Consider the following 16,095-nt stretch of genomic DNA (forward strand, 5'->3'; position numbering starts at 1 on the left):
GTCTGCGTGGCCCAGACTTTCCCTTGTGCCCTTATTTTTCACGTTTTCTCCTACTTGGGGGGGGGGTGCCTCGCCCTCCAGACCCCCGAGTACGGGGGGGGGGCGCTGCCCCTTGCGGCCCCGCGGTGGGCTTTGCCCCCGGGCTGGCCCCCACGTCCAGCCCCAGTTAGTGCGCGCACGGCGCACGCCGGGCAGCAGGGCCCCGCCCCTGGCCGCGCACAGGCCCCCTAGCCTGGGACCTCCCCCGCGCCTGCGCCGAAGCTCCCCCGGGCAAGGTGCGGGCTGAGGCGCCGCTCCCATAACGCGCATGCGCGCGGGAAGCTGGGCGCACGCGTACTGGCACGTTTCCAAGGTGTCGGGCGGTTGTTAGGTCCGCGGGCCGGCCCGAGCCATGTCGGGGGCGCTGCGGAGTCCGGAGCCGGCCGGGAGCGGCGGTAGGTGCCGGGCGCCGGGGAGCCGCCGGTTCCCGGCCCTGATTTGCAAGCGGGAGGAGCCCGGCCGCCTCCAGCTGAGGCGGGGGCCGGGCCGGGCCGGGGGCGCTGGGTCAGGGCGGGCGAGGGGCCGGGGCTCCCCGGCCTGGCTGAGCTGCAGGGCGCCCAACCCCCACGGGGACGAGCGGGCCAAGGCGGGGGCACGTTCAGAACGAGGGTCCCCTCTGCCCGCCGGATGGTTGGCGGGGAGCTCGAGCCCCCGGGAGCCTGCGAGCGCCGCGTGCCCGGCCGGGTGGGTGGCACTGCTCTGCCGGTGCGGTAGAGATGATGCCTCTGGGCTCGCTTGAGTCACAGGCGAAGCGAGCTCCGCTGATGTGACGGTATCCGCCTCGCTGCCAACAATCCTCCGGCTTGTAATCGGGAAATACGGTTTGCAACCTGGAACAAAATCCAGAGTAGCAATTGTGGTGTTTGATTAATTTCACCTGAAGTCCTACAGAATAAACCTGGGATGTTCTGTCCGAAACAGTAGGTGAGCTATGCCAAATGACTCACATAGTCCTGCAGGGGTGACAGTGTGAATTCAAGATGAAACCGTATGACATGACGACTTGGTCCTGCAAGCTTTTAACTGTTCTAAGGGATCCACTGAAACTTTCGTAGTACTAATTACACCTCTACCTCATTTTAATGTCACCCAATATAACACAAATTTGGATATAATGCAGTAAAGCAGCGCTCCGGGGATCAAATCAAGTTCGATATAACGCAGTTTCACCTATAACACGGTAAGATTTTTTGGCTTCCGAGGACAGCGTTATATCGAGGTAGAGGTGTACTATGTCCAGATGTGTTTGCAGTAAGCAGTTGTAACACAGAACAAAGATTGTGTTGATAAGTACAAAGTAATGCACATTGGAAAACATCCCAACTATACATACAAAATGATGGGGTCTAAATTAGTTATCACTCAAGAAAGAGATTGTTGAGTCATTAAGAACATAAGAATGTTTTTTTTTATTATTATAATTGGAGATATACCTATCTCCTAGAACTGGAAGGGACCTTGAAAGGTCATTGAGTCCAGCTTTCTGCCTTCACTAGCAGGACCAAGTACTGATTTTTGCCCCAGATCCCTAAGTGGCCCCCTCCAGGATTGAACTCAACCCTGGGTTTAGCAGGCCAATGCTCAAACCACTGAGTTATCTCCCCCTGCCCCTGGCCATACTGGGTCAGATCAAAGGTCCATCCAGCCCAGTATCCTGTCTACCGACAGTGGCCAATGCCAGGTGCCCCAGAAGGAGTGAACCTAACAGGTAATGATCAAGTGATCTCTCACCTGCCATCTATCCACACCCTCTGACAAACAGAGGCTAGGAACACCATTCCTTAACCATCCTGGCTAATAGCCATTAATGGACTTAACCTCCATGAATTTATCCAGTTCTCATTTAAACCCTGTTATAGTCCTAGCCTTCACAACCTCCTCAGGCAAGGAGTTCCACAAGTTGACTGTGCACTGTGTGAAGAAGAACTTCCTTTTATTTGTTTTAAACCTTCTGCCCATTAATTTCATTTGGTGGTCCCTAGTTCTTGTATTGTGGGAACAAGCAAATAACTTTTCCTTATCCACTTTCTCCACTTCACTCATGATTTTATATACCTCTATCATATCCCCCCTTAGTCTCCTCTTTTCCATGAAAAGTCCTAGCCTCTTTAATCTCTCCTCATATGGGACCTGTTCCAAACCTCTAATCATTTTAGTTGCCCTTCTTTGAATCTTTTCTAATGCCAGTATATCTTTTTTGAGACGAGGGGACCACATATGTATGCAGTATTCAAGATGTGGGCATAACATGGATTTATATAAGGGCAATAAGATATTCTCTGTCTTATTTTCTATCCCCTTTTTAATGATTCCTAACATCCTGTTTACTTTTTTGATTGCCGCTGCACACTGCATGGATGTCTTCAGAGAACTATCCATGATGTCTCCAAGATCTTTTTCCTGATTAGTTGTAGCTAAATTAGCTACAAGTTGGGGTTATTTTTCTCAATGTGTATTACTTTACATTTATCCACATTAAATTTCATTTGCCATTATGTTGCCCAATCACTTAGTTTTGTGAGATCTTTTTGAAGTTCTTCACAGTTTGCTTTGGTCTTAACAATCTTGAGCAGTTTAGTATCATCTGCAAACTTTGCCACCTCACTTTTTACCCCTTTCTCCAGATCATTTATGAATAAATTGAATAGGATTGGTCCTAGAACTGACCCTTGATGTACACCACTAGTTACCCCTCTCCATTCTGAAAATTTAACATTTATTCCTACCCTTTGTTCCCTGTCTTTTAACTAGTTCTCAGTCCATGAAAGGACCTTCCCTCTTATCCCATGACTACTTAATTTATGTAAGAGCTTTTGGTGAGGGACCTTGTCAAAGGCTTTCTGGAAATCTAAGTACACTATGTCCACCGGATCCCCCTTGTCCACATGTTTGTTGACTCCTTCAAAGAACTCTAATAGATTAGTAAGACATGATTTCCCTTTACAGAAACCATGTTGACTTTTGCCAAAAAGTTTATGTTCTTCTATGTTGCTTACAATTTTATTCTTTACTGACATTAGACTTAACAGTCTGTAATTGCTGGGATCACCTCTAGAGCCCTTTTTAAATATTGGCGTTACATTAGCTATCTTCCAGTCATTGGGTACAGAAGCCAATTTAAAGGACAGGTTACAAACCATAGTTAATAGTTCTGCAATTTCACATTTGAGTTCTTTCAGAACTCTTGGGTGAATGCCATCTGGTCCCGGTGACTTGTTACTGTTAAGTTTATCAGTTAATTCCAAAACCACCTAGTGACACCTCAATCTGTGACAATTCCTCAGATTTGTCACCTACAAAAGCCGGCTCAGGTTTGGGAATCTCCCTAACATCCTCAGCCGTGAAGACTGAAGCAAAGAATTCATTTAGTTTCTCTGCAATGACTTTATGGTCTTTAAGTGCTCCTTTTGTATCTCGATCATCAAGGGATCCACTGGTTGTTTAGCAGGCTTCCTGCTTCTGATGTACTTAAAACACATTTTGTTATTACCTTTTGAGTTTTTGGCTAGTCGTTCTTCAAACTCCTCTTTGGCTTTTCTTATTACACTCTTGCACTTAATTTGGCAGTGTTTGTGCTCCTTTCTATTTACCTCACTAGGATTTGACTTCCACTTTTTAAGATGCCTTTTTATCTCCCACTGCTTCTTTTACATGGTTGTTAAGCCATGGTGGCTCTTTTTTCGTTCTTTTATTGTGTTTTTTAATTTGGGGTATTCATTTAAGTTGGGCCTCTATTATGGTGTCTTTGAAAAGTGTCCATGATCTTGCAGGGATTTCACTCTAGTCACTGTACTTTTTAATTTCTGTTCTCTGAAAACATCCACTCAATGTGCAGCAGCAGTCAAAAAAAGCAAACAATGTTTGAAACCATTAAGAAAGGGATAAATAATGATATAATACTGCTATATAAATCCATAGTATACCCACACCTTCAATACTGCATGCAGTTCTGGTCGCCCCATCTCAAAAAAGATGTATTAGAATTTGAAAAGGTACAGAGAAGGGCAACAAAAATGATTAGGGGTATGGAACATCTTCCATAGGAGGAGAGATTAAAAAGACTGGGACTGTTCAGCATGGAAAAGACTAAGGGGGATATGATAGAGGTCTATAAAATCCTGAATTGTGTGGAGAAAGTGAATAGGGAGGTATTATTTACCCCTACACATAACATAAGTACCAGGGATCTTGTGATGAAATTAATGGGCTGCAGATTTAAAACAAACACAAGGAAGTTCTTCTTCACAATATGCCAGGGAATGTTGTGAAGGCCAAAAGTATAACAGGGTTCAAAAAATAATTAGATAATTTCATGGAGGATAGGTCCACCAATGGCTATTAAGGACACTAGTTGGGGAGGGCTCTGAGTTACTAGAGAGAATTCTTTCCTAGGTGTCTGGGTGGTGGGTCTTGCCCATATGCTCAGAGACTAACTGATTGCCATATTGGGGTCGGGAAAGAATTTTCCCTCGAGCCAGATTAGCAGAGACCCCGCTGGTTTTTTTTTTGCCTTCCTCTGCAGCATGGGTCACTTGTAGGTTTAAACTAGTGTAAATAGTGGATTCTCTGTAACCTGAAGTCTTTAAACCATGATTTGAGGACTTTAGTAACCACCAAGAGGTTTGCGGTCTATTACAGAAGTGGGTGAGGTTCTGTGGCCTTTAGTGTGCAGAAAGTCAGACTAGATGATCATGATGGTCCCTTCTGACCTTACGTTCTTCATCATCTCATAGACTTTAACCCCATGCTCTGGGTGTCCCTTAGCCTCTGACTGCCAGATGCTAGGACTGGGCGACAGGAGATGGCTCCCTAAAGTAATTGCCCTTGTCTGTTCATTCCCTCTGAAGCATCTGCATTGGTCACTGTCGGAAGACAGGATACTGGACTAGATGGACCATTGGTTGGACCCAGTATGGCCATTCTTACGTTGTGACAGTGCTGTAGCTGAACATGGTGTTCTGCAGACAAATAAGAACACGTAATTCCTACTCCCCGAAGAGTTAAGAATTTAAGTTACATGATAAGATGACCCCTGATCCCTCTTCTCACATTCCTGCCCCTACCACTCCTCCCCAAAAATAAATTAAAAAAAACTGAGGAAATACAGAAGTGTTTAGGTGGGATTTTTTAGATTATGTATTTTTATAAGAACGTAGGACACAGAGCTCTAATTTGCTGTAGATGTTTAGAAATGAGGAAACTTTTTAATTTACAAGAGAAGAAGAAAAATGTTTTTCTTTTGTTTTTATATTTATTAAAGCTTATATTTAGTAATAAACTTTATTTTTCATATTTTCTCCAGACATTTCTCCAGCAGAGCCAAGACCAGTGAGAACCTTGGTGTCTTGAGGCAGTGTGGTCTAGTGGATAGAGCATTGGACTGGCAGTCAGGAGACTTGGATTCAGTTCCTGCCTATGTCACTGCCCTCTTGTGTGACCTTGATCAAATCACTTTTCCTCTCTGTGCCTGTTTCCCTTCCTACCCTTTGCCTGTGTTGTATATTTAGATTGTAAACTAACTTTGGGTTTGACAATCGTAGTGTGTGTGCATACGAGTATGAGAGTGCAGTGCCTACCATAATGGGATCCTGATCTCAGTTGTGGGCTCTACGTTCTATTGTAGTACAGATAATAGTAATAGTTCTCATGCCTGCTGATTGTGGAGACATAGCTGTAACACTGCACAATATGTAGATTACTGGTGTGGACTGCTCAGCCCAGCCTGTAGCTGTGTCAATGATGTGCTCAGAGATTGTGTTTTGTGATGGTAGTTGCAATGCCTGTGAACCATGGCTATGGAAACAAGGTGTCTTAGAAATGTTGTGCACAGTAGATCTTGGAACTGCCAAGTAGCAATGCAATTTTTGATTATGTAGATGGGCTTCTATCTTACTCTACGTTGAAGAGAGCTATGTGCCTTGGGGTTTTTTTTTTGTTTTTTGTTTTTTTGTTTTTGAAAGAGTGCTAATACTGTTTTTGTCTATTTTCAGAGTCTGAGGTCTTTGAAATTGACCTTCCCATCACTATCTTTGTGCTGAGTGATGATGATTTTCTAGAAAGTGAAGATGAAGAGCAGGCAGTCTTGAGTGATGATGATATTTTGAAGAGTGAAGAAGAAAAGGTGCTCACTTCCAGTGAGGGTGATCTAAAAAAAACCAAAGTGGAAAAGCAGGTGCCTTCAAGTGGTGGTGATCTAAGGAGTCAAGTGCAGCCCAGCTTGAATGAAGAAGTTGTTCTAAAATGTCCAGAGAAAGAGCAGGTTACTTTAAGTGTGTCTGAGAATTTAAATTCACCCCAAGTTTCTATAAGCGATCAACATGCTCTGGGCAGTAGCAAACCCAGCCAAAATTATCTGTCATGTCTGTCAGCTCCCAGAATGGACCCTGGAGAAATAAATGGATGTGTCGAAAGCAAAGAATGCAAGGATGACATCGATTGCCAAAAGGTTTCTGTTCCTCTCTCATGTGGTGACAATAAGGATAGAGATGGTCTGACTATTGAGACAACTAGGCAGTTGATTCCAGGAGCAATATTTAAAGATGGAAAGGAACGTGAGACTTCTGCAATCAGTTCCTCTGACTGCAATCAAGAGTGCCAGCCAGCTCTCCATTGTAAAAAAGCAGAGAGATGTGTTGAGACTGAAGGTAAGAGAGAAAAGGACAAGGACATAGTCACGAGCTAAGGTTAAAAAACAGAAGTATGGTATTGAGAGAGATTTGGGGAAGAAGTGAGAAAAGAAAGAGGTACAAAACACAAGAGTGGGAAAGGGGGAAGAGAAAGGAAGTGCACTGAAGACAGCTCAGGATAAAGTTACACCATATTGTAGTATAGGAAAGAAAAAGATTAATAATGGTGGAATTTGATATACTCTGACTTTTTTTTTCTGCTATTTGACCACCCCTAATAGAGGCACACGCAATACATTTATGAAATAGAAAGATGATTGCCAGTGTTACAATGGTACACAGCTGTTCTGTTGCTTTAATTTGGAGTGGAGTGGCACTGTGGTGGCACAGGCATTTTTCCTTCCTGGCAAGTAAACTGAGTCATCAAACTAGTAGGCATTAGGTAAATTTTCAAGACCTGTCCACAGAAGTGTTCATTCAATGATTGTATGGCGAAACGTGGTACATGATTTACTGGTGTGAATGAAAATGAACTTGGTCTCATTCTCATGCCCAGCACAAAATTTCTGCACAGACTTTGTCCAGCCAGCAGTTTGTGCTCACACAAGTAGGCCAGGACCAAAATAACAGGTGTATTGCAGGTTGGGAATTCTGTCTGTATTGTTGGGGGAAGCTTGCCCTGCATCTCTCCTACATTATTTATACCTCTAGTCAGTGGTTTCAGTCCCTAATTTAGCACTTTACCTCATCCTTATTGGTGAGCAAAGTTAAGGGCTATGAAGATATGGCTGTTGGTGAATACTCTTGGAGAACCAGTAGTTATGTTGCGTGGTCCACTTCTACTACAGCTGAGTGAAATTATATAAGGAAATCATTTTACCTTTTTTAGCATCAGTGAGTGGCATTCCCTACTCTGAATACAAAATCTGCTGGCAGTAAGTAATTCTCCACTTTTATCACTAGGGCTCTTTTGTTGTCGCCATTTAGTCTATCATCACTTAGGCGGGAGTTACTGAGATCATAGACTCATAGACTTTAAGGTCAGAAGGGACCATTATGATCATCTAGTCTGACCTCCTGCACAAAGCAGGCCACAGAATCTTACCCATCCACTTCTATAACAAACCCCTAACCTATGTCCGAGTTATTGAAGTCTTCAAATTGTGGTTTGAAGATCTCAAGCTGCAGAGAATCCTTCAGCAAGTGACCCATGCTCCATGCTGCAGAGGAAGGTGAAAAACCTCCAAGGCCTCTGCCAATCTGCCCTGGAGGAAAATTCCTTCCCGACCCCAAATATGGCGATCAGTTAAACCCTGAGCATGTGGGCAAGACTCACCCGCCAGCACCCAGGAAAGAATTCTCTGCAGTAACTCAGATCCCATCCCATCTAACATCCCATCACAGACCACTGGGCATACCCTCCTGGGGCTCATATTTGGTGTTGTCTCCATTGACTCTTCCCCTCTGTAGGGCTAGCTGCTCTTCTCTTTTTCCTTGCCCTCTCACCTTCAGCGACCACCTGCTGTGCCCCTTCTTCATTTTCCAACTCTGCAAACCTGTTCCTGAGTTCTATTTCTCCTTCACTGGCCCGTCTTTTCCTCTGCCTGGTTCTCTTAGTCACATGCTTCCACCGTCCACTTTCCTCACCCAGCAGTCTCTCCTCAGAATTCTTTGGTCCTGCTGCCATCTGCAATTCTGAGCTTATCCTTTCAGCCTCCTCATGTCTTTGCTCCATCATCTGCTCGAACCCCCTTCTAAACTCGACCAGAGTTTCCACCTGCATCTCCAGTCCTCGGGTCATGCCAGGCTATAGAAGATTACTGGATGACATGTCACATGTATTTTTTCTTACATTTTTAGGTACTGTCCCTCTAGAGAAAGCAAAGAATAAAACTGATGACAGAACAAGAATGAGAAATGGCTCTACAGATGAAACTCTGAATTGTGGAATGGATAGCAACTTTGAAGATCTGAATGCTGTAAAAGAAATAGAGCAAGTCCAAAGTATTTGTTTTACTTGTATTAATGGTGACTTTTCTACAGCAGGAGAGTTGCTAGAAGATGTAGGGGACTTGGCAATGAATGCTTGTGATAATCCTGGATTAAATATTTCTGAAGAGTTTATTCATCAGTCTGTAATTCATTCTCCCAGGGAGATGGATAAGCAAGAAGATTGTGATGTTTCTCATGTGATTGTAAAGCAGCAAGAAGAGACATTCCTACTAGGTAATGAGCACAACAGCGAAGCTCTTTCTATGGGGTCTTGTTCTACATGCAAGCATGAGAAGACACTGAATGTGAAATGCAGGTTTTGTAGCTCTGTGTGCACAAGTAAAAATATTCTAAAGAAACATATTCATTTAGCACATCAGGATAAAAAAATTCACAAATGCTGCTTTTGCCAAAGAAGCTTTTTCTTTTCTGTCAACATTAAACGCCATCTTCAATTTCATAAGAAAATGGCCAGGTTGAAAAATACAAGAAAAGGTAGAAGTATGAACACTGAAAAAGCCAGGAAGGAGAACCCAGCAAAAACACAATCTGTGAATAAAAAAAAGGAAAGTAAGTATGGGAAATTCTTCATCAAAATTGAAAGGGACTGTAAAACTGCAGATGCTCCAGTTATTTTTTCTTGTAAAATTTGTCTCTTTGCTTCACCAGATCCTAAGCTTTTTGTTTATCATATGAAGGGACACAAAGGCAGACAGCCTTATCAGTGTCCCCAGTGTGACTATTCTTGTGTTAGCTTGTCCTACATGCTAAATCACATGTACTGGCATGCTGGCTATAGACTATACAAATGCAGGTTCTGTACGTTTTTTTCACTGTATTTTGCAAGCATGGTGAAACACAGTTACATTCATACAGGGGCTAAGCCGTATTCCTGTGAATTCTGCCAGTCATCATTCACAAGCACAAGTGGCTTAAAGAGACACACAAATATACATGCTGGCAAAGAATTGTACCAAGGGCAGCAACACCTTGGCTTGCCTGTCGAGGGGAAGAGAACTAAAAGTCCTCCAAAGAGCTATACATGTGATCAATGTAACGTAGTATTTTACTCTAAAGGACTGCGCTGCTTTCATGAGAAATTTCATACCCAAGTTAAAGGCTGTGATGAGATGTTTGCAAATGATTATGCAAATGAGAGTAATGAATACAGTAAAAGCAAAGCATGTAAAGATGACAATGATTACCAAAAGGATTGGGTTTCTTCTAGTTCTGACAATAAATGGGCTGATCACCTGCTTAATGAGACACATGAAATGCTGGCTTCAGGAGCAGAACTTGAACAGGAGAATGAATTTGAGAGGGATATGAATCTATGCTATGGCAAAAAAACGTGCCCAAGCAGCCAGGGAACCAACAATTTGCCTGTTGTGAGGACTGGATCAGAAACTCTTTTCAGTATTTACAAGAGCGATCAGTGTGATTTAGTGTTTTGCAAAGAGAAGCATCTGTTTTTTCAGAAGGTCACTCGTTCACAAGTTCAAGAATGTAATGAGAGAGTTACAAATGCTCCCAAGGCTGTGGAAAATGCTAAGTGTATTGATGTACAGCCTCCTATTGGGACTTCTCACAAACTGTTCAAGTGTCAACAATGTGATTATTCCACTTACATTTTTAGCAACCTCAAGCTGCATTTTAGAATACACACTGGCGAAAAACCATTTGAGTGTAAGGAGTGCAACAAGATGTTTCGCACCTCCAGCCATTTGCGGAGACATAGTCTTGTGCACATAAAGAAAGGTCAAGAATGTGACCATTATTTGGGCAGCACTTCGGACGATCTTAAACTACATTGTGAAATACATAAGGATACCTGCCCTAAAAGGGAAGATCTTATCTCCTCAAAAGACTTAAAGTGTGTCCGTTCCATATTCAGCTCAGAAGACCTGCAGAAACAGATGGATGATCATGAGGGCAAAGAAAATGAACATGTTCTGCCATCACAAAGTCTTTCACAACTTTACAAGTGTGAACAGTGTAATTACATCACTTATGTTTTAAGCAACCTCAAGCTACACACAAGGATTCATACAGGAGAAAAACCCCACAGCTGTGACACTTGTCAGAAGAAGTTTCGTACTTCAGGTCATCTAAATCGACACAAGCTTGTGCATTTAAAGATGGAACGCCTCAAATGTAGGAACTGTGACTATTCAACAGACAAATGGCAATCCCTTAAGTGGCATTTGGCTTCACATTCAGATGAAAAAAACTTGGCTGGTAGCAAAGTCCAAGAGCAATCGCTACTACCTGTCAAAATATACAAGTGTGAAGAGTGTGGCTATGCTACTGCCCATAGTGGAAACTTCAAGCAGCATTTGAGAATTCATACAGGTGAAAAGCCATACAAATGTGATCAGTGTGCTCTTGCTTTCCGCACTTCTAGCCACCTGAAGCGCCACTTACTAACTCATTTAAAGTTACACTGCAACAAGTGTGAGTTTTCCACAATAGATAGATGTGCTCTGGAGAAACATGTAAAAACACACAAGGATAAAACATGTACAAATGCCAAAAGTGCAATGTAACACTTTCCACCATACATCTCTTAGAGAAATATAAGAAACAGCATTTATAAACTGGAAAATAAAACTGGGATTTGTTAAAATTCCTGAGTTACAAGCTTAGAGCTAGAAAGTTTGCGGTAGTTTGAACTTGCACCTTGGGAGAAGAGCACAATTTCTTTGCCCTGTATCCCACCTACATGAAATGTCTTCAACTGGCACTAGGTAAAATTGGCATGGCAACGATTATGGACCCAGACTCCTGGGTATTCCCACGGCATATAGAGTGAAAGTCGGGATGGCGTGGAATGCTGACATAAAACACTGCCCTATTGCTATGAGCATTACTTCCACTGCTGTGTTAAAGAAGCCTCAGAGCTGTTTCTAAATTATACTGGCCTATAAAAGTCACAAGGGGGGCTGTTAAACTATCTCAGCTTGGAACATTCAGACAAACTTCTGCTAATGCTCAACTATTCAGTAAGCGCACTTTATACCACTATCCTGTCAGCAAGGAAGAGGGTGTGATGTCAGCGCTCCTACATTGGCTGTACTCCACTGCTGGGTCACCCGTACACTCAGATCTTCCTGTCGCACTTACTTGGGTTTTACAACCAAAATATGCTATATTTCTGAAAAGAATTTAAATCAAATTCTTCTCTGTCACAAATCAGTAACCTGCAGATCAAAAATCTAGTTACAAATTAGTCCTACCTATTGGCTACCACCTTCACTCACTGCTCTGAAGTCCTTCTGCAACTACTCATATTGCCGCAACTACCTAATACTGCAAGAGGACCGAATCAAGAGAGGGTGACTTACAAAACCACTAGTTACAATAATTGATTATAGAAATGCAGAGTGGGCATGTTTATATAAACACCCCCCAGAAAACAAGTTACTAATGTGGATTTGGCTTTGGTGAGTACTGCTGCATCAGTACTTTTGAGGCTTAACTCTTGATTTGGACTCTGAGTAGAAATGTCCTTAAAGTTTTGTATTGCTGTCCTTCAAAGGCCTAATCTTGTAAAATACTGTGCCCTCTCAAAGCACTTTGCAAGACAAGTTCCAAACTGTTTGCAAGAAATGAAGTAGGAAGCACAAGATACAAATAATGGATACCCCCAACCTACCATTTGATGCCTGCTTTCCAAGTGTTCTGTTGCATATCAGAAAATCTCCTTCATTAAGAGGATTTGATAGAAAAGCTGTGGATCCATTAAGAGTCCTACAGTTTAAACTGTCTCCTTAAATGAGACTTTACTAGAGCTGCTTGTTTGCTTATGTTCTTTGTTGTTGATACAGGTCATTATCAATGAAGTGTTTATTCCAAATGTCTGTCTCTGATTGTGGGTCAAACTTTTTTCTTTATTTTAGATGAAGGAAATGACTCCGTTGATTTAAATACATTTGGCAAAATGCTGGTATATTTTTCAGAAACATTCAAGTTTATGCTTTTCAGTGCTGCCTGTATCTTTTGAAGATTCCTCTGTTAGCCCTGTTCAAAGGACAAATAAGGGAAACGTAGTATGTATATTTCAGCAATTTGTATTAAACAGTTTAGTTAATGTTTGTAAAATGTTTTCATGGTTTTGACGCATTTTCCTAACATTAGTCTCAAGTGCTAAAATAATTTCCCTTTTGCCGAAGGTGGGTAAAATTCAGTTTTTGCCATTAAAATATTTAATTTTGCCCTCGTAGGGAGATATATTTGAATGAACCATAGTAATGTTAAGGAACACTGTGGTAATGTTAAAGATGTTAATGGAAAAATTGGTAAAATTTTTTCTAAACATTTTGATAGACTGCCGTCAAAGCAATTTTATTAAATCACGTTATACTGTCTCTTTAAAATTGCATGTGCAAGGTCCACTCAAGCAAAGAGCTAGCTCAACAAAGTATCTAGCTACACCTTAGTAAAAATACAGCAAGTGGGAGAGCCAAGAATGGAATTGGGGTTTTTCTTTCATGCGGTAAGAGTAGGTGTTACTTGAGCATCTGCAATGTATGGTGCTAAGATTTCCGCAGCATTACTTGCACCAGGGCATTTGTAATGGCAGAACTTTGTGCCCAGCATCTGTTACAATTACTGCAAAGGATTAAGAGACTGGTAAATTAAAAGAAAAACTCTAGGGGATTCTTGGTATTCCCTTCTTTAATCTCCTATTTGATGCCACAAGACAGGAAAGTTGCACTGCAGAATAAGTAAAACTAGAAAATGAGAGCATGAAGTATGGGAACCTAAGGTGAGAACTGGGGACCAAATGTACCTTGTGGTCTTGCTTATTAATATGGAGGTATAGCATAGAGACTACAGGTTTCCAGCACCAGTTGCTCTCTTGATCTGAGGAGAGGGTGATGGTCTCTCGGCTGCATCTCCACATTACCAGAGTGTGGCTGCAGTATGCTCCATTTTATGGAATTAGGAGCAGCTCTCAGGCTCCCATAAAACTACTTATATAGCCTCTGAATAGGGCATAGTTTGGCCTGAAAGATATTTTTAGTTCATTTTTTTTTTCTTTAAAAAGTGTCTGGTTTTCTGTTGGTTTTTGTTGCCAGTGCTTAATGCTGTAGTACTTTGGTTCTTACTAGGCTTTGAAACCTCTGTTACAATGGTCCATCTCTCATCTTTCCTGATATTTCATATAGCACAGAAGTGCCTGTTATGCTGTAGAGTCTACATTTGAAACATAAAAAGCTTTCTTAATTTGATTTATAATTGAAACCACAAATTCTGAAGAACGCAGCAAAAATCAATTTAAAAGGGCAACTATGCACTATACCAGTGGGGCCCCCTAGTGCTCTCTAGGTGTAACTGCACGTGCTCAATTGTTTTTGATCTTACCTATCTAAAAGTTGTTGAAACATCGGAAAAGAGTGAATAGCCTTGCCAGTGGGAAAAGTGTGGTAATGACAGATGATTTCTATACTTTAGTCTTGTTTTTGTATGCCATGCACCACAACTCTTACTACCTTGCAGTGTGCCTTTTCCAGACTATAGAGTATTATAAAATTCATCTTTGTGAAAAGTAAATGGGTGTAGGTGAATTACATAATTTCATATAATAAGTTGGACCACTTCATTTATCTATTAATGGAGGCATTTGGGCTAAAAAATTTTTTTTTTAATTACAATAAGGTGAAGGCTGTTCCATGTTGTTTCTTGGTATCAGAGTTCAGTGTGCAAAAGGAATATTAATATACATTATATGGAAGTTTGGTGTGTGCTTTGTAGTAAGAGCAAGCAAAAGACTGTGAATTTATATAAAAATGATGGTCCTTGTTGAAATGAAAGTACACTTGGAGGTCTCTGTGGAACAAATGAAGTACACTCCTTTACTTTTCTTGCATATAAAAGGCCTTCAGGTACATGAATGTCAATATATGTGAAGAGAATGTTCCTGATCCATGTCATATGTTTCTTATCAATAAAGATGTTCTTTTGTAAACAGTCATTAATCACCTGAACTTAAATTTTATGGTCTGCTTAGTAACTGATTCTAGAACCGGTTGTATTCAACTAGAGAAATATTTAGAGGATGAAATTTTTGTCTCATTCAAGTAAATAGTCCTGTTGATTTCACTAGATTACTCATGATTCAGACACACAAGGATCAGGTAAAAATACTGTGATCTGTATTAGTAGCAGTGATTTCTATTTTTTTTAAATAATAAAACACATTGTCAAATAATGAAAAGATATTGCCTACTTTGCTGTGAAAATGAGAGAGTCTTTACAACTGCTTTCTTCACATCCACTTAATGACCACGGTGGAAAGCAAATGGTAAGATCTATCTCTATTTAAAGCTTAACTACAGTGAATGGTTGTATTTTTGGATAGCTACTTAGCTTTCTTTAGCTAAAACTATGTGTAGTGTGAACACTACATAGGAGTGTAAATAAGGAAAACTGGAAAACTAATTGTGTACAGCATTAAACACCCCAGCTTTTAAGAGAAAAGAGAGCTTTACCTACAGTGCCTCACTGCAATTAAAGAGCCAGTGTTGCAATACAAAACCTTTTAGAAATTCCTACTATCTCCATAACTATAAATGTATGTCAGTGAGAGTTGCTAATTTCCTGATATGTTTTTAGACTGAACCTCCCTAATGGGAAGTCAAGTGAGAAAGGCAATACAGCTCCACCTTGGAATAATAGGCTGTCAGGCCTTCAAAATAGTCTTAGGGCTTTTGTACAGTATGTAGTACACCATTGCAAAGACCTTCATAAAGGTAAGTTTGTCCTTTATGGACATCTTAAAAGATAAGAGTAAATAGGACTCTAACAGTTCCTCATACTACTACAAGCTGAGTGGTTTGTAACTTAGATCCAGTAGTTCCACTCACATGTTGCTTTAAAGTAAATATGTGAAGAAAATAGTACTTTGCATTTACAGTGTCTTTCAAGGAATTTGCACTGCTCTACAAACGTTAAACAAATGCCTATATGAAACGGTTATGGGATATTATGAGTGCCTAAACCGGCACCATAGGTAGACATGCCTTTTTCCGAAGTTCTTACAATCTCTGGGCCTGCTCTGGTGCCCTCAGGGCCCACTGACTTGTGTGAGACTACAGGGTGCTCAGTAACTTGTAGCAGTATGCCCTCAGACAGACAAACTTCAGACTGGGAAGGGAAAGTATGGAGAGTCAGTGGGGAGAAGTGTATCTCATAATTCATTACAAACAGGCATTTATTCTGCCTATCATATACAGTAAGTAATTTGTATCTTTTTACTCATGGGGAAACCGAGGCAAAGTGATTGTGACCCACCAATGATAAAAGGAAAGCAAGTATATCTGAAATCTGGGCTGCTTCCAACTGACTTGAGCACTTTGGCTAGTTTGTAATCAGGTGAGCTTGAACGTTGCAGTGCAAAAATATCTTCTTATGCTCAAGCAGAACAATTCCTTCA

General features: G+C 41.4%; 1 protein-coding gene across 1 annotated transcript; it reads left to right on the top strand.

Annotated features, from left to right (window-relative positions):
- The first annotated feature begins 319 nt into the window (after positions 1 to 319).
- LOC123367376 (zinc finger protein 91-like) lies at positions 320 to 14,877 on the top strand. The gene is made up of 3 exons (XM_045011577.1): positions 320 to 434; positions 6,030 to 6,683; positions 8,526 to 14,877. The coding sequence occupies exons 1-3, from the start codon at positions 392 to 394 to the stop codon at positions 11,201 to 11,203; spliced, it is 3,375 nt and encodes a 1,124-aa protein (XP_044867512.1). The 5' UTR covers positions 320 to 391; the 3' UTR covers positions 11,204 to 14,877.
- The last annotated feature ends 1,218 nt before the right edge of the window (positions 14,878 to 16,095 follow it).

Source organism: Mauremys mutica, chromosome 3 (assembly GCF_020497125.1).
Source record: "Mauremys mutica isolate MM-2020 ecotype Southern chromosome 3, ASM2049712v1, whole genome shotgun sequence".
Classification (NCBI taxonomy): domain Eukaryota; kingdom Metazoa; phylum Chordata; order Testudines; family Geoemydidae; genus Mauremys; species Mauremys mutica.